The sequence below is a fragment of the Zootoca vivipara genome, chromosome 8 (genome assembly GCF_963506605.1).
Source record: "Zootoca vivipara chromosome 8, rZooViv1.1, whole genome shotgun sequence".
Lineage (NCBI taxonomy): Eukaryota > Metazoa > Chordata > Lepidosauria > Squamata > Lacertidae > Zootoca > Zootoca vivipara.
In genome coordinates this window covers 45,318,952-45,336,157 of record NC_083283.1, presented here as the reverse complement: position 1 = coordinate 45,336,157, position 17,206 = coordinate 45,318,952, and the positions used below count along the sequence as shown (strand labels likewise).

The 17,206-nt window shown below is 43.2% G+C and overlaps 1 protein-coding gene across 12 annotated transcripts in view; it reads left to right on the top strand.

Annotated features, from left to right (window-relative positions):
* Positions 1-17,206, top strand: part of GREB1L (GREB1 like retinoic acid receptor coactivator) — a 168,113-nt gene that overhangs the window by 130,208 nt on the left and 20,699 nt on the right. For 7 of the 12 annotated variants that reach the window (XM_060277887.1, XM_060277884.1, XM_060277889.1 and 4 more), the window contains 8 exons: positions 902-1,225; positions 3,543-3,671; positions 6,655-6,804; positions 9,792-9,989; positions 10,989-11,169; positions 12,050-12,242; positions 14,902-15,038; positions 15,406-15,745. In XM_060277887.1, coding sequence (XP_060133870.1) covers positions 902-1,225; positions 3,543-3,671; positions 6,655-6,804; positions 9,792-9,989; positions 10,989-11,169; positions 12,050-12,242; positions 14,902-15,038; positions 15,406-15,745 — 1,652 coding nt within the window. The remainder of the gene's footprint in view (positions 1-901; positions 1,226-3,542; positions 3,672-6,654; positions 6,805-9,791; positions 9,990-10,988; positions 11,170-12,049; positions 12,243-14,901; positions 15,039-15,405; positions 15,746-17,206) is intronic. The other 5 variants (XM_035125273.2, XM_035125269.2, XM_035125266.2 and 2 more) reach the window with 3 other exon arrangements.

Here is a 17,206-nt window from a genome sequence, read left to right as displayed (position 1 = left end):
TGAAACTGTTGCAATCAAAGTCAAGCTACAGGTTGCAGGAGAGAAGTCTGCATATTTTCCCCCACTGAATTTCTCTCAGTGAGGTAATAATCTCTGCCAGCCACTTTTTGCCTTTTATTTTATTGTATCCATGTTCTTTAAAAAACAAAACTGGAGATGTTTGCTGTGACCAACTTTGTGCTTTGAGTCCTGTGCTTTTAGATATCTTAGCACACTTCCCTAGTAATTGAATGAGACAGTCTGATGGAAGTGTGGGATGTATGATTACTAGAGCAGTCAAGTACAACATTTTCCTGTTGCCTAGAATGGACACACAGGGGAATGTGGCTCCAGACAGGGAGGACTTCCTGTTATCCCTGCTCTTGACCTTCCGACCTCTGTGTGTGACCAGGTAGATGGGCGTGACCCTAGCTGACCAGGTAAAAGGGCTGGTCCAGCAACCATCTCTCTCTTCTGGCTCTTAGCCAGTGCATAGCTCAATCTTCACATAGATGGAGCCCACAAGCAGAAAGTCTGAGATGTAGCTCAGACTTCTTTTCACTGTACCCACAAGATGAAGCCTGTTTTCAGATTACTGCTGTGAACTGAATGTGAGTAAAATTTTATTCTTACTTTTAAAGACTGTGTTGTGTTATTATTGTTTTAAGAGGGAAATAAAAGGGGAAACTCGCCAGGAACAAACAAATCTAGACAGGACAAGCCAGACTGGATTGCTCAATTCAAGGATTCTAATGAATAATCAACTTGCTTCCAATAAGTTGCAAAGGGAATGTGCTCTGCTGTTTCCTCACTAGCGTGAGCGAGGAGGAATAATATCAAAACATTATATCCTCTCCTCCTACTGCAGGAAGAGACTTTTTTAATGACCTATTTTAATCATTTAATTTATCAAAAATTACAGGTCCTGATAAAATACCACTCAGGGAAGAATTTGAACAGATTGTGCTGAAAGCTATGCAAGAGTTTACTGTGAGAGAGCAGTCCCAACAAACGAGTGCTCAGGGCATCTTGTTGCCAGCTCAACTCCCATGGCTTGCCAGGCTAATTGCCAGTGTCTCCCAGGAAATGGTGCATGTGGTGGTTACTCAGAATTCCCTGGCCGAAGGCATTTCAGAAACACTGCGATCACTCAGTGAAATGAAGCACCACCAAAGGCTGCCAGATTACGTTGTTGCCATCTGCGCGTCAAAGACCAGAGGGAACGAATTCTGTGTGGTAGTTTTAGGTGGGTACCTTTCCCCCCATAAAACAATATAGATACAACTTTGGTAAAGGTGATGCCTTGTTAACAACCAGATTTCACTGGCAAAACAGAATGCAGGTGTTTCTTGGAGATATCTTGAAGAGTGAAGACACAGGCACAGTGTTAACATGTATAAACATGCACATGCACTGTTGTTGGCTTATTTATGCATTGACAGCATTTCTATCCAACATTCTCAATTTCAGTATCCCTTTTGTTAGTGTATATCTCTTTAATCTTTGGAACTGGGGTGTTTCTCACTCTTGGGTGATAACCACTTCCCTTTTGAGCCAGATAAGTTTGTCTTTAATTTATTTGCGGTATATATTGATTTGTGCGCAGCCACCCAAAATGGTATTAGTGAAGTCATCAGCATGTTGCACCTCTCTATTATAAGAGAACAAGGGAGGTGTTAATGGTGAGTTTTGACACCTCTTTTTCTAGAAAAATAGAGAAGGTACCAGCACATTTTGCTCCATAACCTTGTTTCTAGGAGGTCTAGAGACTTGCTTTTTTAAAAAAATGAAAGCTGAGAGACTGGGGCACCTATGAAAATATTTGTGGGCATTGTGGCAGCAACCACTGGAATACATATCATTTTCCAGAACTTGGGAACATCTTTCAGAATAGCCTTTAAATATTATAAGATTGGGCACCTTTTTTAGGAATGATCCATGCTTGGAAATTATGTAACACAATATGAGCAAAAATCTATTTAAAATGTTGATGAAAATCAGAGGTGCTTTTTGAAAACAAAACGAAACAAAATCTAAACCAAAATTGGTTATAGAGTTTCAGCTCAGCTCTGATAATAGATGAAGGTTATTTATGTATTTCCTTGCATAATACTGAATGCCAGGCAAATATCTTCCATAAATGTCTTGTTTAAGAGAAATTCTAGTTTGAGAGAGATTAATTTGTACCCTTCAAAAAAAGCCCACCTTTTTAATGCAGACAATTTTGTCTGACATTATGGTTATATACATAGTTATTCTTTTGTGTTTACTTGGCTTCTCTGCTCTTTCTGAGCAAGTTATTCCTCTGCCTGACTTCTTTTAACAAGAAGAGCACTCACAGGATTCAGGGGCCAGCCTGACCTTGAGGAACAGCAGGCAAATGATGTGCTGAATTGATGTGAAAATGCACTCTCTTGTTGCTCCTTCTACTCTCGATGCAGGGAAGCACTTGCTCACACAATACTAAATTTGTGTCAGGATATTGCGCTTTTATCTCTGGAATTTATAATGCTGTTTTTGGCAGACGTGCAGCCTTTCTCACATGGCATTAAATGCACCTTTGAACCTCCCTTACACTAAATATGTGCATGTATGATTGCCGTTAATATAGGAGTGAACTAATTTTTTTAATTGACTGCATATTCTAGCCCTTGTTGTTATATTTGCATTCCAGACATGGATATTCAGAAATGCACTTTTCTAATACTAATGTGAGTGCTCTTAACACTTGCAGTCTAATTCTTGCATCTACACATTCTAGCAATATTGGGAAAGTACACCCTATGTGCCTATTTTTTTTTTTTGCTATTTTAAAGACTCCGTGTTTTAGGGCTTGCCGAAGGGATAGAATACCATGTCTGATTTTCAGGGCTTCTGTCCTCCTCAGCACTCTCACACCAATCAAATTCTTCCCACCCACATTTCTATGGCTCCAACGCTGGAAATACAAATATTTCCAAAGCACAAAAAAATACAAAGAAGAAGATCTGAATAAGTTGAGAGTAGTTGTGGGATTGAGACCACCATTTGCACATCAGGAAATATATTTCTTACTAATGAGATTTTTTCTGTTTCAGAATATGAACTACCATTAGATAGGATGAATACTGGTTAAAAACAACATTTGCATATCAGCTCCTGCCATTGAATCAGAGCTGGAGGAGACCTCAAGGGTCATATAATCCAGCACTCTGCAATGCAGGAACCTTTTGCCCAGGATGAGACTCAAACCCATGACCGTGAGATTAAGAGTCTCATGCTGTACTGGCTGCACTACCCAGGCCACTTACTGTGTAGTAAAATGGTGTACAACTGTTTTTATCCTTATGTACAGGGGCTTTTTTTAAATGCTTGGATAGAAGTTCAGACAGATGCCCAAGGATCTAAATAAATAAAGGGGTGTCATCGAAGGTCAAGCATTTGGGGTTCTCGGCTAAAACTTTCATTTCTCACAAATTGCTTATAGATCCTTAAAACTGGAGCTGTGACACATGGTGTCCTTTATGAAGGCAGTATCATTGTATCAGACAATGTCCTATGATTCTTCCCTTTCTGTTCTCTAGGTCAGTATCAGTCTAGAGCTCTAGCAGAGAGTATGCTTACTACCAGTGAGTTTCTAAAGGAAATCAGTTATGAGCTCATTACGGGAAAAGTTAGTTATCTGGCATCACATTTCAAAAACACATCTTTAGGTGAGTGAATTAAAATTCCTGTTGTTACTTCTTTGATTTAAAGATCTGTCAATTTCTCTCTCTCTCTCATATATATAGAGTGTGGTGTGTGTGTGTGTGTGTGTGTGTGTGTGTGTGTGTGTGTGTGTGTAGAGCAGGCATGTCAAACCTGCGGCCCTCCAGATGTTTTGGCCTACAACTCCCATGATCCCTAGCTAGCAGGACCAGTGGTTGGGGTAGATGGGAATTGTAGTCCAAAACATCTGGAGGGCCGCAGGTTTGACATGCCTGGTGGAGAGAGAGAGAGAGAGAGAGAGAGAGAGAGAGAGAGAGAGAGAGAGAGTCAATTGTGACCAACACAGAGCTGCTGCTTTCATGATACTTTGAAGCCCACAACTACCTATTAAAAGATAATAATAGTAGAGTTTTTGAGATATCTTGACTCAGGAAATCTCAACGTTTAGTATAGGAGGTAGATGTGTGATAGCCAACGTACAAGGAAGTGAGCAGATAATATTATTCTCCATCCTCAGCTTAAAAGCATCTCTTGCCTCCTTATGCTTGTTTTATGAAGTGAGGGCTCCCCCTCCTGTTTCATTTAACATTAATCATTGGCATTCACTGCCTCTTTCTAGACTGGAGCAACCATGGCATTAGAGGGTTGCGTTTTGTTTGTTTACCACATTTCTACATCGTATGTCCCCCCCCCGGCAAATTTTAAAGCAATTAGAGCCATTTTAAGGCAATTTGAAAATTTAACATTATAAAATGGTTTGGTGGGGGTGGAGAGGCCGACATTAAAAGCATACTTCCAGGGAAATCCCAAGTGGCTGGAAGAATAAAAATGCTTTCACTTTGCTTCAAAATGAGTCCAAGGAAGAACATATAGACAGGTCTCTCCAGGAAATGTGTTCTACAGCTCAGGAGCCACAAACAAAAATGCTCGCTCTTAGTTGAAGTAAGTTCCAGCCCTTGGAAATAAGGCATTTAGAGCAGAGCCTCATTGGCAGTTCTTTAAAATGCTAAATTGTAGGCTTCATGCGGGAAACTACATTTCCTGAGATAGCTGAGGCCCATGCCATGTAGGGTTTAACTGAGCAAAATTGGCACTTTGAATGGCGATTGGAAATAAACTGGAAGCAAATGGAAATTTTGCAGAGCTAGCGTGAGAGGTCCTCAATAGCTCACACCTATTAAGAAATGGGCATCGGTTGAAGTTTCTGGACAGTTTTCAAAGAATGCCCTGTATAGAGCCCAGTCTGGTTTCCAAGGCCAACACCCAGGTCTCTCTCTTCTAGCACAACCGTCAATCAACCGAAGCTTCTAAAAGGCATTCTGGGTCATGGAAGCTACCGTGTTTCCCCCTTTTTAAGACACCGTCTTATAACTTTTTTTCCTCAAAAAAACACAGGGTGGCTTACTTTCGGTGGGATGTCTTATTTTTTTATTACTGGTACGGTTTTTACGGCTCAGGGCACTGGCTCAGGGCGCTGCTGGGCTCTCTTGAGTGCTCGGCGCTGCAGCAGCCACCGGTTCTGAGTGGCGGGGCTGCAGGCATAGCTGCCAAGTTATCCCTTTTTTAAAGGGATTTTCCCTTATGCTGAATAGGCTTCCTCGCGTGAAAAGGGAAAACTTGGCAGCTATGGCTGCAGGAGTCCTTGGCCGGGCCAGGTGGAGGCCGCTGGCTCAGGCGCTCCGCCTGCCACTGCAGGGCGCTCCAAGCTCCTTGGCCGGGCCAGGCAAGGAAGAAGCAGTGAGCCCAGTGGTGGCGGCAAGCATGGAAGCGGCAGGGATGACTGTGGACGAGAAGGTGGAGCGCGGGAATGCAGCCAGCAAGGCGAGAGCGCGATCAGCTGTTAAGCGGAGCTCTTGGAGCGCCACTTCACAGCTGATCGCACTCCTGCAGTGCCGGCCGCATGGAGTGACTCTGTGAGTGGAGGTGCCTGTGGGGGTTGGTTTCCGCAGCGCGTAAGTATGCCTTATTTTCGGGGTATGTCTTATACTTCTCAAATGCTTAAAAACTCTGCCATGGCTTACTTTACGACTACGTATTAAAAAAGGGGAAACAGGGTAACTGAGACACTTTACAGCAATGTCAAGCCCAATAGTGTTTGCTTAATTTGTTTTGTTTGATTTAAAAGATTTAACATTTTCAGAGCAACTCACAGTTTATAAGTAAAACCAATAGAAGAATCAGCAACTACAAACAAGTACAACTAAAAGCCTAAAAAGAAACAGCACTGAAACAAGTTAAAAGTCCTATACAAATAAAAGAAACCAATTCATTTCAGGATTTCTAAAAATACCCTTTCTCCTGTTGTCACTTGCCTCAGTTCCATAAGGAGAAGGGCTCTTGAAGCTGATCTCAGCATTTTAGCAGGTTCATGTGGGAACAGACACTTTTAGAGAAGAGTAGAAAAGATTCTTTTCCTTAGGGGAGAGAATGAGCCAGTCTACCACAAGGACTTCACCAGCTAGCCAGTCCCTCGAGTCCTCCACTGTAAATAGCTTTCTCTTGTCTTGACTGAACCATCATCCAGCCCATTAGTGAAAAGGGGGAATAGAATTTAGCATAATCTGCATTTTTGTGATGCCTCCATCTGGATGAACTCTCCCAGTGGTTTTGTTGGGATTTTAAAAAGCATAGAATATAAGCTTAAACCTAGTGGAAATATGTAGGGTATAACTCAGAGTGGGGGCAGTCTTCTCAGCACTAATTCTGGAACATGCTCTTTAGGAAGAAACAGAACCATCCCAAAGCAATTCCATCAATTCCATTGCAAATGTTACTTATTATATGACCTAACCACTGATGTTAAAAGAGCAGATTGGACAGCTCTGGTTGGCTTTTAACCTTTTTGTTCATCTTCATTTGCTCCGCAATATTTGGATGGGAAATGCTGGATAGGTGTTCAATAGTGGCATGATGTTTCTTTACACCGTTTCTTGGAAAGATTTCATAGGGATGTGGTATACCTTTTAATCTACCTTATTGTTCTAAAAGAAAGTTCTTTACTAGGCGATGAACTGGACAAGTTGTTAGAGACAATGCAACAGAGACGAGGAGATAACGTCGTAATCCCATTCAATGGGGATGTCAATGAATGTGTGTCATCTCAAGAAGCAGCTGCCATGGTTTCCACCCAAGAATTAGGTAAGGGCTTCCTTATGAAAAACAAACACTTTATGTGGAAACCAAATGTTAGCCTTCACCTGGGAATTGGAGAATATAAAAGCTTGCACTATTAAGATTCTACCCTGCTCTCATTACACTGGCCCAGACCATGAAGCCACAGAAAACATGGTATTTGCTTGGCATAGAAATATTCCCACGGAACCCTAATTCTGGGGGGGAAGAAGAAAGTGGTGTCAGTAGTTCCACAGTTGTGGTATCTTCTGCCAGGTTTATACTGAATTTGCCAGTACTTCTGGGTTTTCCATGGTACACAATCTGAAAACACGTAACCGGAAGCGTCTGTAACCCAAGGTACCACTGTAAACCAAGTACAGTATGGCAAATAAATTCATAGCAGGCTTCTGATAACAAAATGCTATAACAGAAACCACCTATTGTAATCTTAGAAAGGTGTTTCCAGTGTGGTATGAATGAAGCGAGAAGGGTGTTGAAAAAATTTCCTGTGTGCTTTGGCTACAGGAAGGGTATTTAAAAAGTGATTTGAAATGTGTTACTGCCCACATCTACTGCAGTTTTATGCATTAGCAACCAAAACAGCTACAAACTTGTATAAAGCTGCTTTTTAAACAAGTCACAGTCACTATGTAATATTACTAATTTTTAAATATTTATTTATCTACTATTTCTGGATCAAAAAGTGCTGGGTCACAAGGACCATATTGCTACACTTGTCCCTACACAGAAATGGAATTTCTCCTTCGAGGGGGGGGGAAGATTTCTGTAATTTGCCACTGCTTATCTACCAGGCATGGGGAGCCACCCGCTTGTGGGTCCCAGTTTGACCTGCAAAGCCTTTTCATGCACACCAACCCCACCTGTCATGTATCTGACATCATATGTGAGGCTGTCAGTGCACAATTAGGAGCCTTAAAGCACATTCCAGAGCAGGGGTGTCAAACTCAAATTCATCGGGGGCCACATCAGCAGTTTGGTCACCCTCAAAGGGCCGGTTGTATCTGTAGGACTATGTGTCCACTCTTTATTATCATAAATTATTGTCACTGCATTCAATTATTACTGTTTTTTGTAATAATGTAAGTAATAACTAGCTCTGAAAGCAGAAACATAGTCAGAATAATGGCAAGTAGATATTCAAATGTACAATTATTGTACAATTTATTGAAAAATGATTTTTTGTAACTGCACTGGGTGGTGGAGGCTCGCTAGGGTTTCATGCAGGACCTTTGCAGAGCTACTAGTACCTGGAGATGCTGGGGTCCTTCTGCATGCAGGACAGATGTTCTGCCAGTGAGCCACCACCCTTCACCAAAGGGACTGGCTGAGGTTGACTCACTGGAGCTGCTCTCCTGGTTCCAGGGTTTAAGGGCCAGAAGTATAAAGCAGCATCCTATGTTTCTGAGGGGAGGGAGGGGGAGGGGAGGGAGGGAGGAAGGAAGGAAGGAAGGAAGGAAGGAAGGAAGGAAGAAAGAAAAGAGGGAGTGGAAGGGAGAGAGGAAGGAAGGAAAGAGGGGAGAGAAAGAAGAGTAGGAAATAAGGAAGGGAATAAAGAAGGAAAGAAAAAGAAAGAGGGAGAGAAGACGGAAAGGGAGAAAGAAGGAAGGAAGTAGAGGGAAAGAAAGAATAAGTATGAGGGAGAGGAAGAAAGATGGGAAGGACAGAAGGAAGGAAGGAAGGAAGGGAGGGAGGGAGGGAGGGAGGGAGGGAGGAAGAAAAGAGGGAGCAGGAAGGAGGGAGAGAGGAAGGAAAGAGGTGAGAGAAAGAAGAGTAGGAAAGAAGGAATAAAGAAGGAAAGAAAAAGAAAGAGGGAGAGAAGACAGAGATAAAGAAGGAAGGAAGGAGAGGGAAAGAAAGAATAAGAACGAGAGAGAGGAAGAAAGAAAGGGAAGGGGGGGTCGCTGCCTTGATTCAGCGCCAGAAAAGAGCACGAAGGGACCCAGGGGCAAAAAGCATTTCCTGTGCAGCGTGAGGCAGCGGGTGTCCGTTTTAGGAGAAGTGCGTAAAGCCTCAGAGTTGCACGTTCGTGAGGCTGAGCTGCTGCTGAGCTCACGTTCATGAGGTTGAGCCGTGGCAGGAGGAGGAGGAGGTGAGGCAAGAGGAGGAGGAGGCGGAGGCTTGCCGGGTCGGTGCCCGGCAGCGCCGTGCGGAGAGTCCCGAGCCTCTGGGACGCAGCAGTGCTCTGTAGCACTTTGGATCCTCCTCCTCCTCCACGGGGCGCTGCTGGGTGCTTTGTCTGTGCTTCAGCAGCAGCAGCCGTTTCCAGGCGCCGAGCCGTGGCAGGAGGAGGAGGATTCAAAGTGCTACAGAGCACTTCTGCGTCGCAGAGGCTCGGGACTCTCCGTGCGGCGCTGCTCCGGCCGCCTTTCTACCCCCCCCCCGGCCCCAGCTGTTTGTTGGCACTTTGTCAGCGCGGCGCCTCAGCAGCAAGGTCCCGCTGCTGGGTCCTTGGCGGGCCACATGACGAGGTCTGGCGGGCCGGATTTGGCCCCCGGGCCTTGTGTTTGACACCCGTGTTCCAGAGTGTTCAATGGCAAGGCAGGTTTGCTGTCCCACCTGATCAGCTGAGAGCTTGCTTTTGTCAGCTCTGCTACCAGTTTCTCCATAGGGAATTTCATAGTGTAGCAAAATTCACAAAAAAGGGAGCTTGAAGTCAGTACTTATTGACTTATGGGTGGTGACTTCAAGCCATGCTTGGTTCAACATGGATTTTCCTTTGGGTCACCTGCTGTCCTGGCAGTGCCGAGTGACTGACACACCCACTTGTCAATGTGGTCTACTAAGGGTGGCAGAACCCAGGATCTGGTCTGCCAGCCAGATCCAAATCCCTACTGCTACTACACACACTTCACCTGAGACTAAGTTCCATTCAGCTCTCTTCCATGTACTGACTAGGCTTGTTTAGCTTCAGAAATAGAAAATAATTGATGGGCATCTCTGGACTGTTCTCTGGCACCCAGAAGCTAAATTATAGTTCTTTTTTCTCCTAGATTTGGACACTGAAACATTCCAAATTTATCAACCACAACTCACAATTGCCAGAAAGCTCTTGTCACAGGTATGCGCCATTGCAGACAGTGGCAACCAAAGCCTGGATCTTGGTCACTTCAGCAAAGTAGATTTCATTGTTGTAGTCCCTCGTTCAGAGGTGCTGGTCCAACAAACCATTCAACGGATTCGACAATCAGGTAAAGGAAAGCAAGGAGAAAAGCAGCGTATTAAATCCAACAAAGCGTTTTATATATGTCTGGACTGAATTCATAATGAAATAAAATCAAAATACAAAAGATCATGACGTAATCTGCAGCTGTGCTCCTGTGAATTCTGCATCAAAGAGAAGATTATGTCTGTGTCTTATATATCTCACACAAATCAGGCATCTCGATAAGCATTTCCTTATTGTTTCATAATTCTGTTTCACGTGATCACTCACTGGCTGGAACATGGATTCTCAGGGAATTGATATAGTGCCCCCAATGGAAACTTTGCTTGTCTCTTTGCTTCTGCTTTTGGGATTTAAGATTTCGTCTTCCTTGCCAGACTTTGGGAACTAGAAACTTGATTTTTTTTAAAAAAAAAAATGAACTAAACACTTTTAGATTCCTGAATTTTGTGCACAGTATAGTTTCTGACATTCATAGAGTTTTACAAAATACACACAGTGACAATGGACAAATCTGGTAATGAAATGTAGCCTAGGGCATTTGACAGAAGTTACACATATTTAATATATAGATAATATTGTTAATGAAGAAAGTTTGTTCTGAAGCTGCAGTTAGGCTTGGCTTCCCGTCATGTGCAAACCCAGCTTTCTGGTATCATGCTCCCAAACAAGGCAGGATCATAAAACAAATTTTGAATTACAAATCCTGGTTTGTTTGGGAGAAATAATCCAGGACACATCACAGGAAGCCAAGTTAATTGTTGCTTCCTGGTTTGTTTTACTTTTTCACTTGAAGGGAGGTTTGAAGTAGGGACAAAACTATCTCTGTGTGACAGTGTGCTACTTAGTCACAATAACGCAGGCTAAACCAGGAATCCTAGCTTACCATGCATGACATGTGAGTTTTTCCTATATGTTGAGTTTCATGGCTGAGTTGGCATTTGATTTGTTCTGCAGCATGTTTTTGGCATCTCCAGAACTTGTTTGTTTGTTTATTGGGCAAAAGCAAAGTTTCTTCTTTCAGGTGTTCTTGTAGACTTGGGACTTGAAGAAACTGGAGCAGCTTACCAACGAGCTGAAAAATACGTGGTGCGGCTAGACAATGATATTCAAACCAAGTTTGATGTTTTCATGAGACGGGTAAAGCAGAATCCGTATACCCTTTTTGTGCTGGTGCATGACAATGCCCATGTGGATTTAACAAGGTAATTCCTTCAAAGTAAAGCATATATTAACAGTTAATATTATACTGTAGGCTTTCATTCAAATTGTAGGTGCAAGTATGAGCTCTTAGGTTTTTAGTAAGTTGAAACAAGTGCACCCGTCACTGCAGTACAGAATGAACCATATCTGTCAGACACCTTCCTGCCACATGCTGCTGTTAAAGACACAGGACAAAACCCAAAATGATTATGGCTCCAGGTGGTGAAGGGCTTGTGTTATGGAATATTGTAGATAAATGGCAATTGGGCAGCCACTTGTGTCCATTGGATCACTTCCATAGCAGCTCCCTCATTTATACCGCCATGGGTTTCAAGAATCCTGCCCAGTGTCAGTGGTATGCTCTGTTCTATCTGTACTATGTCTTGTTGTGACTGACTGCCTTAAGACCAGATTTTGCGAAATGGGCAGAGTCGTGGTGTTCATAGCATTAGGATGCTGACAATGGGTACCAGAGATTCAGAATAGGCCATATGATACAGCATGACCCACACTTTAAATTCCCCACTTTGGGGCCTGCATGCTGCTCACCTCTGCTTCAAACTTACTAGCTTTTTCTTTTCTTCCCCAACCTCTTGAAAAACACAGAGCCACTTTCTATATAACTGGTACCACCAATTAGTAATTTTATAAACAGGCACTGCAACACAAATATTTACTACATGAAACCTTGTTTTGTAGAGTGGAGTAGGGGACATTAAGCCAATATTTCTGCATTCGTACACCAACGCCATGTTTAAGTAGTTCCTGATTCTTTTTGTCCTAAGTGACTTCTGTAGCTCCTGTTGTAATCTTTTTGTTTAGTTTTGATCTACAGAACACGAAGCAGACATTAAAAATGAAATGTCTTGTTGCTTTTCCTAGTGCCATCTCAAGTTCTCTATCCCATGGGGAGCCTAGTCATGGACTGGCTGATAGAATGATAAATTGCAGAGAGGTACTTGAAGCTTTCAACCTCCTTGTCCTCCAAGTGAGTTCTTTCCCATACGCTCTTCAAACTCTGCAGTCCAGAATCAGCTCTGCCAATGAAGTACACTGGATACAGTTAGGCAACATGGTAAGAGGTCTAAATGTTATAATAGCTTTTAGGAAGCGTTTATGTGCTTTTATGAACATCTTTGGTCTTTGTCCCTGCTGTTGTCATAAAGTGGGAATTGATTTCCTCTGCTGATCTAATCAAGTCTATAGTCAAGCTCTGATGGCATCTAAGAAAGGATAGGATTCATATAATGCTCAACTTGATCCTTGTCTCGCCTATCAATTGCTTCATATGCTTTGGTAAATCCCAGAAATTGGTTCTAGTTGCAGGTAGGTAGCCGTGTTGGTCTGGCATAGTCGAAACAAAAAAAATAAAATTCTTCCAGTAGCACCTTAGAGACCAACTAAGTTTGTCATTGGTATGAGCTTTCATGTGCATGCACACTTCTTCAGATATTTTTATTTTGTTCCAGAAATTGGTTGTTAGTGGTGCCAACTTCATTTATTTTCTGTGATGTATAGCCCAACCTTAAATGGCCAATTGACATCCATAGAGTGCTTACAAAAGACTCCAAAAATACAAACATTATAGAACAACTAAAATACCCCACCCAGGGCCGGCCCTACGGCCAGGCTGGGTGGCGCAGGGCACCACGGCGCCAGCCCGCCAGGGGGGGCGCCGTGAGCTGCACCCGCCCGCTGGCCGGCCGGTCCACCGCGCAGCTGCGCCCATGGCAACCGTGCTGTGCCTGCCCGCCCACCGCGCTGGGAAACGGGGTGGGGGGCACCGGAGGGATCCGGCACACCACGGCGCCAGGGGCGCTTAAGACAGCCCTGACCCCACCGCTGCCCTATTTAAATTAAGGGCCTAATTCCTCTGTCTCTTTACCCCAGCTAGTACTCACAGAATACAGTTGGTTTCTGGAATGAAGTCTTCTCTCTGACCCAGCCCTCACTTTGCTTCTCATGGACTTGATCGATCTTAGCCACATTGCAGACTTCTTTCTGAAGAGAAGCTTTCACTTTGGTCAGGACCACCACCCTGAAGACTGGCTTCAGATTTCTAGCTGCTTGCTTGTTGAAGTCTCTCTGCTTTCCTAAGCACAACTCCTCTGGAACTTTCCACCCCTTACTGCACTTCTGGTCCTTCCCATTTTAGCTTTTCTTCAGCCTCTCACACTCAGCTGCATACCAGACCCCTCAGCTTCTGGCAGCCTCTGTCTCTTCAGCTATGTCTCTTCTTCTGTCTTTCCCTTTTAAACTGTCCGCTGCCTGACTCCACCTCCAACAAATTATTTGACGCTTCATCTGGCTTTTTATGCTTTGTTGTCCACAGCCTCTGTGGCTACCTCACAGGACCTCCTTGCTTTTACCCAAGAACTCTCAGAACACCAATTGGATTAGCCCCTTCTAATGGCTCTGATCAGTATAAAGACCAGTGACATTCCCTTCCAGTACAGTACTGCTAGCTGCCAAAGGTGTTTCCCTCCTTCCCAGCTTTGGTCACATTCACACCTTACATTTAAAGTGCTAAGATACCACTTCAAACAGTCACGGCTTCCCCCAAAGAATTTTGGGAACTGTAGTTTATTAAAGGTGCTGAGAGAGTTGTTAGGAGCTCCCCTATTTTACTTACAGAGCTACAATTCTGAGTGCACTGTGAGGAGATTGTTAAACCACACTGGGAGGGGAATAGGGCATCTTCGAACAAATAAACTACAGCTAACAGAATTAAACATTTAACCATAGGACAAAACATATCACCATTCATAAGACACTTAAATATTTACATTAGAATAATAATAAATGGTTTTTTTATACATAGGATGAAAAAAACTCCACCTCCAGCCAGTAAGAGCTCACAGCAATTTTAATGAATTAATAACTTTAAATGTTAGCAGTGTTTAAAAGCCAGGGGAGGGGGAGGAGAGTGATCCTCACTGGGAAAGCCTCACTTCACAGATAGGGTGCCATTGCCAAAAAAAAGCACTCTCCCTGGTTGCCACCTGACTTACTGCTGATGTTGGGAGCCCCCCCAAAAGAGCCTCAGTCTATATCTCAGGTGAATTGTAAGACATGAAGACGGTCCAGCAGATACCTGTGTCCTAAGCCATGTAAGACTTTAGAACAGGCATCCCCAAACTTCGGCCCTCCAGATGTTTTGGACTACAATTCCCATCTCCCCCGACCACTGGTCCTGTTAGCTAGGGATCATGTGAGTTGTAGGCCAAAACATCTGGAGGGCCGCAGTTTGGGGATGCCTGCTTTAGAAGTAAGCACCAGCACTTTGAACTGAGCCAGAAAACAAACAGGAGGCCAGTGAAGCTGTTTCAAAAGAGGTGCGATGTGAGACCATCCCCTGGTCCATTTAGCAGTCTACTTGCTGCTTTCTGAAATCATTTTAGCTTTGGGTCTGTCTTTTGAAGGCAGCCCTACATTAGACTACTTCCCTCATAAAGGGATTTTAGGACAAATTAACTGATGTGGAGATCTATATAATCCATTATTTGGGACTATTATAGTTCTTCATTCAGCTACAGAATCTGTGGGCAATATGGTTGTGGCTATATTGAACAAATGTTATTTCATACCTTGTTTATGAAGGGGAAAGGCTATTTATAAGATGTATGAACATAATGATAATTTTCAAGGGGAAGCGAAGAACACATGAGTGTTTTGTATATAGGACAAGTATACACTCTTAAGAATCACATTGCTTGCATTATCTCTGTTTGGAGCAGGAGGAACTGAGCCAAGATGAGAAGCTGTATTTTGGCTTGAATGAATACAGCAAATCTCTGCAGTGGGGAATCACAAGTCCTCTTCTGAGATGTGATGAAACCTTTGAAAAAATGGTGAATACACTGTTAGAGAGGTAAATGCTTTTGGAATAGTATTTAGCTAAGTCCATGAGTATGTGTGTCTAGAAAGAGGAATGTCAAAATCCCCATCCTAATGAGCACTGTGTAGGAAAGGATACTCAGTCCTGAACACGCTATGGAATAATCTCCACTGAACATAGTGGGACTTAACCTCTGGATTGAATTGGATTAGATCGTGATGTTTAGGGTCTGTCTATAATTCTGCTAGCAGTATAGAAATGTATGCAAAAGCAGCAATGAGAATATTTTCCAAGAGTCCCAGGCTATGCTTCTTCCTTTTCTTTGTCTGATGCTTGGACCCAACATCAGACCAGCACCTACTAACTTGACTGATTAAAACTCAGCTGTGCTCTTTTCAAGGTACCCCAGGCTGCACAGCATGGTGATTCGCTGCTATCTGCTTATTCAGCAGTATTTGGAAGCCTTGATGGCCCTCACCACCATGGCCTCCCTCAGGGACCACAGCACACCTGAGACTCTCAGCATAATGGATGACATCATCACTACACCCGGCAAGGATAAGAATGGCCGTGGCCACATGCTAGTCATCAGGATTCCCTCTGTACAACTGGCAATGCTGGCAAAAGAGAGGCTGCAAGAAGCTCGAGATAAACTAGGCCTGCAGTATCGGTTTGAGATCATCTTGGGGAATCCAGCTTCAGAACTTAGTGTTGCCAAGCACTTTGTGAAGCGATTAAAGGTTAGCATAGGTGGCTTGTTTGCTTTTGTGTTACATATTACATAGAACTTACGGGTTTTCATGCAATAAGCATCTTCCTAGTCATTTGTTGATGTGTGTTTAAATTTCCCATGGAGAAGAGACAACGTAATAAGCTACTTTCCTTCATTCAGATGGTCGTGGTTAGATTTTGTGCTTTAGCTGCAAATGTTAGCCATTATAGTAGGGGAATAGAATTTTACCTTTGCAGCACGCATCCCTCATCCTTCTCTATCCTCTATCCAGGCAAGTAAGAACCATTATCAGAATTCAAGGACACATTCCAGCCAGGCAAAATCACCCAAGGGTTTAAATTAGGGATGGTGAGGGGTGTGTCTTGGGACAGAGTATGTGACAGGGAGAGTCCTGCATTTTGTTATTTCCTTGAAAATACCGTACAGTTCCAAAGCCATGTATACTTCAGCAAGCAGAGAAGGAGGAAATGCATACGAATTGTAAATATGGATTGTTTTAATCCAGAAATTTCAAAGATAAAAATGTACATTCTTGCAGCAAAATAGCAAATAAAACTTGTCCAGTTATTTGAAACCGGTAATGAAGCACAATACAGCTTTAAACACATTGCATTGCAAGGAAAGAAAGTGATATACTGCTTAATTCACATACAGTGGTACCTTGGTACTCGAACGGCTTGGCTCTCGAACATATCAGCTCCCGAATGCCACAAACCCAAAAGTAAGTGTTCCAGTTTGTGAACTTTTTCGGAAGCCGAACATGCAACATGGGCTCCACTTGAGTGCAGGAAGCTCCTGCAGCCAATTGGAAGCCGCACCTTGGTTTTTGAACGGTGTCAGGAGTTGAACGGACTCCTGGAATGGGTTAAATTTGAGAACCAGGGTACCATTGTACTGCTTAATTTGTATCTAGTAAACCACTCACAACTTGGCGGTCCTGAGTATGCTTACTGAGGACTAGAGAGTATACCCCATGGCAGGTGAAACTTACCATATTGGCCTGAATATAAGCCTCACTTTCCCCCCAAATTCTGGCTGTGAAAAGTTAAAGTATGGCTTAAATTCATGACCTTACAAAAACTGGCTTTTACGATATCGCTGCTGAAATGAGAGATACGGTAAAACGGAACAGGTGTGAGCGGAATTTTAAGGAAGTGGCTTATATTCGGGTGTAGCCTATATTCGGGCCAATACGGTACTTCTGAGTACCATGTAACAATGTTATGTAAGTGCATCAGGTGTTGTAAGAGTCGTCATCAGGTCACAGATAGGACATGACTGTGGTAACCTAACCTCTATGACAAGAAAGTTTCTGAGTGACAGAAAAGCGAAATGTTCTTAGACATGGAAGGAAAGAAGAGAAAAACTGTATTACTTCATATTTTAAAATAATAGGATTTTGGCCAGCGGACAGAATGTCAAATGTAATTGATCTGGTCATTAGCATTTTTTTCTTGAAGAGGTCATG